A 5,840-nucleotide genomic window follows, 5' to 3' on the forward strand; every position below is an offset into this window, starting at 1 on the left:
TAGGTGAAGGGGAGCGTGGCGCTGGCCACGACAGTCAATCTGGTGATGAGCACTGCTAGCGCTGGCTAACGGGGCAGAAACCAGGGAACTGGAGACATGGGAGAGAGGAAGGAGACTGACACGCGGGCTCGGCCAAGTTAAAAATTGTTCAACTTCCCCCCTCAAACGACCTAGCTAGAGGCACCCAAAAATCTCCCAAAACTACTCATTTGAAGGATAAAAACGCAAAGAACACAATGCCACAAGAATCACCTCAACAGCTGCTCAGGTTTTCGCACAATTGACAAAAGAAAACAGCCAAAACTGAGAGTTAAATGAGTTTTTAACACAAGGAAACATCACTGAAAAAATTAAGTAAAAATATTGTAAAATCATCAAACTGCCTCTTGTATTTAAATAAAATAACAGGAGGCACAATTGCATAGCAGAAATTGGAGTTGCTTCCCAAGTTTGAATTTCAACAATAAACAACAATTATGTGAACTTAAACAATGCATGGCCAAGATGCTCAAATATGCACAAATGATGCTCTTGATGCTCAATTTGAAAATATCTATCAATTTCATATTGGCCAAAAATTAAGTTCTTATATAAAATTTGTTTTTATTTGCTTCCCAAGTGCTTTAGTACAAAGGTATTTAACACTTAGTCATTTAGAGTTGGCTTTGATTTATTCCTTAATCACTTTGATGTTTCTTTGATTTAGTCTCTTAATTACTCGGGATGTCCCAGCCTACCCATGAGTTCAAAAGGCTTCGCCACCGATCGGCTCAAGAATTTAATGTTTACCTTATCAATTTTTCAATTTTTAGGTCAAATTGACTGGCACGCCTTAAACCACTCACGAGCTGATTTGGAGCCTGCACTGGAATTAAGTAGATCTCCTAGGTCCTCCGTGTTGTTCAACGTAGAAGTCTGAGGTCCAGATTTTATGTCAACACATTGATATCATGCATTTCAATTCATTTAAAGCTATCTCCATGCATAATATAGATTAAAATCCTCATCTTGTCTTAATTGAATCGTTCTGCATATGCTTTTCCATCCACTATATATGTATGCACACACTTAGGGGGAGCTTAGTCCATGTTATGTGAGTTTCATGCTCATGATCTTTTTTGCCTTCCACACCCAAAAGATCATGATCTATGAATCTCTCCCTTGTGCTTTTAATGTCTTCCTTTTTTGGAGATTGATTCCAAGGGGGGAGAATTTTAGTGACCAGTGCAAGTAGACCTTGAAGGGGAGCCACCCTTGAGGGGGAGCATGCAAGAAAGCAACAACCTCAAGTGTATGGGAGATTGTACATTTCAAGCTTGGGGGAGATTGCAAAAATTTGGTTCAAGAAAGGGAGAAAAGTGGCATTGGAATAGGGGGAGCCTTATGACCACATGATCACATGAGGGAGATTCCAAATTAGTTTTCAAATTGGTAAGAGCAAGGTACGGTTTACTTCAATTTAATATTCATTGCATATTTCAATTAGCATATGTTTCTTGCTCTTGCATTGCATCAAAGCAAGTAGTTGTATTTGATTTCCCTATTATTGCTTGCTTTGGTTGTGTTGGCATAAATAACCAAAAAGGGGGAGATTGCAAGGAAAATGGTCCTAGTTAGGCCATTAGTCATTTTGGTGATTTTATGTCAACACAAACCTATGGGACTAACAAATGTTTGCGAGTATACAAGGTTTAGCCACATGGATGTAAGGTAATGGACTTGGGTGACCAAACAGAACAAAGGTCAACTGGACATGTGCAAGACCCTAGAAGACCTTAAAGCAACCCTAGAAATCATAAAAGAGAATCCGGGACAAAGACACATGAAGAAATGAAGCAAAACAATGAAGATTCATCACAGCCTCAATATCAGATTATCAATTGGTGATCACAGTCGCAATATCAGAGTATAAGCCGGCGATCATAGGATGATACGGTGATGGTCATGAAAAGAGCATAGTATGAATCAGTGATTGGCTTGGTTTGAAGTCAACATGCATTATAGAATGATACGATGATCACAGTCGCAATATCAGAGTATAAATCGATGATCACAGTCGCAATCATAGTATGAATCGATGTGATCGGCTCGGCTCGGCATCTGTTCAAATTCAGCTTTGGAAGTTTTTATACATACACCAAATGATACGGTGATCACTGTTTTTGTGACCGTTGGAGCAACGGCTAGTTTCTTGGCTTGAGGCTATAAATACCCCTTTGCCTGGCTATTTCAAGGTTGTTAGAGCTTGGAGAAGCTATAGGCTTGGTTCTCACATACACACAAGTGCTCTAGCCACCAAAGTGCTCAAGAGAAGATTAAGACAATTAGCATAAGGCTTAGGTCTTGATTAGTGCTAGTTTAGGCCTATTAACGCATTGCTTTAGGGATTAGCCTAGAGTTAGGCAAGGTTTGCACACCTTCTTTGTATCGGTGCTTGCGCGCACCAAGAGGTGTAAATCCGGGACTTGTAAGTCTTGCAAGAACCTCCAACCGTGTTTGTGGGGTGGTCGTCGGTGCTTGTAATAGAGAGGAGAGGCTCTAGGCATTTTGCTCAAGCTCTACCAGGTGAAGAGGGGCAAGGAGCATCCGGCAGAGGCTAGGCGGAAACCCACTTGCGTGTGGCGAAGGCCCGTCGGCTATCCTACGATGTTACTTGACCGGAGAGTTTATGCTGTTGTGTGGGCATTCTCTTTGAGAGGGGCTCCAATAATGAGAACTAGTGGAAAGCTTTGTTTTCCGATAACTTGGTAAAAATCACCGTGTCGCTACACCAGGAGTTTGTCTTGTCTACCTCATTTACCTTCCGCATTTCTTATTGCATTTACATTCCGCGTTTACCTTTCTTAGAATTGCCATGTGTAGTTTATAAGATTGGAACCTAGGTGCAATGACATGGCTTTTGATTGACTCACTGTAGACGACAACACTTTGGGAGAGTACATGTAGCTGGCATCCCTCCCCCTAGCAATGACTACGACTGCGTGGGCGTGGCGGCACCAGATTGTGCAAGAAGAGCTGCTGCCTGGAGCTTGTCCGCGTTGTTCAACCTGGCTTTGAACATGCCGAACTCGGCCGACGCCCGGAGCCTCACCTTGCGGCGGCTTCCATCCACGGTCTCGTTGCCCGGGTTCCCCAGTGTAAACCCCCGGTGATGCGCCACGTATTGCGTGTCCACGATGCCGATCTGCTCCTCAGGCTCCTGCACGCACGCAACAGCACTTAGTTTAAGCTATGTACTACAGCAGTTGCACAGCACATGCTCTAGGCGATCGAAAGGGTTCGTTAGTTCTCACGTCGACGCATCTCCAGAAATTCCAGTCGAGGCCCCATCCATGGACCAGGTCGCTCTGGATCATGTGCCAGACGCAAGACCATGCCTCCCTCGTGAAGACGGGCGCGTTCACCTCCACAAAAGCGCTGCACGGCCGCTTGTGCACGTCCTCACTGCACTTACCGACAGAAGTCGACCTGTGTATGTGCATATAGCTATTAGTAATCAAGAATGCCTGGAGCTTCAGAAACCAGTAGCTGACTAACACTTACGTGTGTATCTCGGTGTCGTTCCTTCTGACATTGACGTCGTAGGTCTTCACCCCTCTGGTGATGTCCATGCCCGGCTGCGAGATCTCCAGCCCGTGCTTCTTCACAATCTTGATGTACTCCTCCGCATCAAATGTCTCAGTGCCGAGGTCCTGGTCCCAGATGAAGATGTACTCATACGGCGCCACGATGCTTGGGTGCAGGAACCTCTTGGCATACCACCTACGCCGCATTTTAAACATTATTATTCAGTGTCAGATAATTAACCATAATCAGTCACAATCAGATGGATGAACTTGCATCGGGCGCAGTTGCATATGTGCACCAGTACAGTGGTAGCTCCTAACCATTTGGCCTGCTTCCTAGCGCTAACATGGATGGCCTCCTTGGACCACTCGAACTCGTCCCACTCTGTCGTCCGTCCATCATAGTGGAATAGCAACACGTCAAAATTTTCCGAGAACTGCATGATATATCGTATTTGAAAGACTGAATCCATGATATTGTTCAGTTTACAAATCATTGACTATAGTCTGGAAAAAATCAAGAAATTATTTCCCACCTTGTGAACTGTGGCGTTGACGTTGACTTTGTCACTGTAACCAACTGTCAGCACCAAAAGGTACTTGCGAGTGGGGGTGTCCTGCTCATTGATCCCACAAGTTCAATCAGAGCGACCATATGAAACACTCAATTCAGTAAGGAAGGAGTTCTAAGTGGAAGGACAGTGAAATCGGAGACCTCACGCGGGTGTCCCCACAGCCGGCGCATGTGGAGATCAGACTCTCGAACTATGATGTTTGGTGGTAGCCTCTCCGCGCCTTTCGGCTTTGCCAGTGCAACCACCTTCTGCGTAAAATGATAACGGAAAAGATTTAAACATATTTACTGTTCACTATCAGGGCTTATATAAGTGGATTCTTCCAGTTTTTTTTGAGAGAACAGATTCTTCCAGTTTCAGCATGGAGACGCTGAATATCGTTCCATAGAACAGCCCACCGCCACCGGTACGGAATTATTTCTTCAACAAGTTCAGAGCTGTACCTCTGAAGTGGCATTTGGCTGCAGGACTGGAGTCCCCTCCACTGTAGAAGTGCTGTTTCTAAATGCCGTCGAAAGTCGGCCAAGTATGTAGCTGCCACCGAAGGTGCAGTTCCCATCACCAAAGCTCAACGGGAATACCTTTGGTGTGATTTGTACAGGAAAGGAAACGCCAATGAAGAACCCGATTGCTGCCGCAGACAACACCGTAAGGAGCGGATTTAATTTCATTCTCAGTATTCACTAGGAAGATGAGATGTAGAAGTTAGTCTGACTAATCCAAAGTAAAATGTAGAATTAAAAGGGCAAATGTTTAATTTACATGGAATTGTGAGTAGGGTATTCATTATTAAAATGACTATGACAGGTATAGGTTGGCACATCCAACGTGGTGGCTGACCGGCTGAGGCACTAAGCTAGGAGGCTTTTTGAAGTGGGTGGTAAGTACATCAGATTTGTAATAAGCAGTTCGTTTCACTATCCGCTGAAAGGTCTGTCACGTAACAGGTAGCGCAGCTACTATTTTCTGACAGAATGGTTTACCCCCAAAAAAAGGTAAATAAAAAGAAAGGAATTGCAATTATCGTGCCTGAAAAAATAACAAATTAATGGTGTGCTTAAAACTTACAAGCATAGACTTCACGCCCAGATTATCCAGAGCATGCATGCGAGTGCTGGTAGAAGAGAGAACTCGGAAATTCGGAACGTAGCAGAATGGTTCCCCAAATGACCTGCATGCAGGTCCTGTACATCCCTTTATACATACTAGGTATCCTACAATTGTTCCTTCTGACGACTTGGAGTAGTGAAGTAGCAACAGTGCTAGGATTCCTCGTGGTAGCTTGTACAGTGGAAAAGGGTTGCCTTAGACCAGCATTCAGGTGTTCTTTTCAGCTTTCAGCATGGAATACATACAGCTGCTAATGCCTGCTATTCACACGGATCATGACGCAGAAAACTACAAGTTACGCGGTCAATATACTAGAACGTACGACCAAACGTAGAAGAGTGAAAGGTCAGGAACTCAAGATCGATGGAGTAATTAGCTATATCATAGATATAAGCGTAATTCCACGTATCATGATGCAGACTCCGGCCGTCCATTGATGACTAGTTCTTGAGCCCCGTACACTCTTGCTGATCTATGAAGTAAGATCTGCTCTTTTTTGACAGTAGTGCTTGAGGTTGGCATTGACAGGCACATGCTCCGAGGTCAACACCCCAGCCCTGGTTCCTTTTCGATAGCATATAGGATAGAG

At 44.3% G+C, this 5,840-nt stretch overlaps 1 protein-coding gene across 1 annotated transcript; it reads right to left on the reverse strand.

Annotated features, from left to right (window-relative positions):
* Positions 1 to 2,786: 2,786 nt before the first annotated feature.
* On the reverse strand, positions 2,787 to 5,294 carry LOC101763442. Its single transcript, XM_022827848.1, has 8 exons — positions 5,210 to 5,294; positions 4,585 to 4,824; positions 4,282 to 4,389; positions 4,103 to 4,183; positions 3,888 to 4,003; positions 3,544 to 3,762; positions 3,294 to 3,468; positions 2,787 to 3,199 (listed from the first exon to the last, which is right to left on the reverse strand). The coding sequence occupies exons 2-8, from the start codon at positions 4,810 to 4,812 to the stop codon at positions 2,972 to 2,974; spliced, it is 1,155 nt and encodes a 384-aa protein (XP_022683583.1). The 5' UTR covers positions 4,813 to 4,824; positions 5,210 to 5,294; the 3' UTR covers positions 2,787 to 2,971.
* Between the last annotated feature and the right edge of the window lie 546 nt (positions 5,295 to 5,840).

Source organism: Setaria italica, chromosome VI (assembly GCF_000263155.2).
Source record: "Setaria italica strain Yugu1 chromosome VI, Setaria_italica_v2.0, whole genome shotgun sequence".
Classification (NCBI taxonomy): domain Eukaryota; kingdom Viridiplantae; phylum Streptophyta; class Magnoliopsida; order Poales; family Poaceae; genus Setaria; species Setaria italica.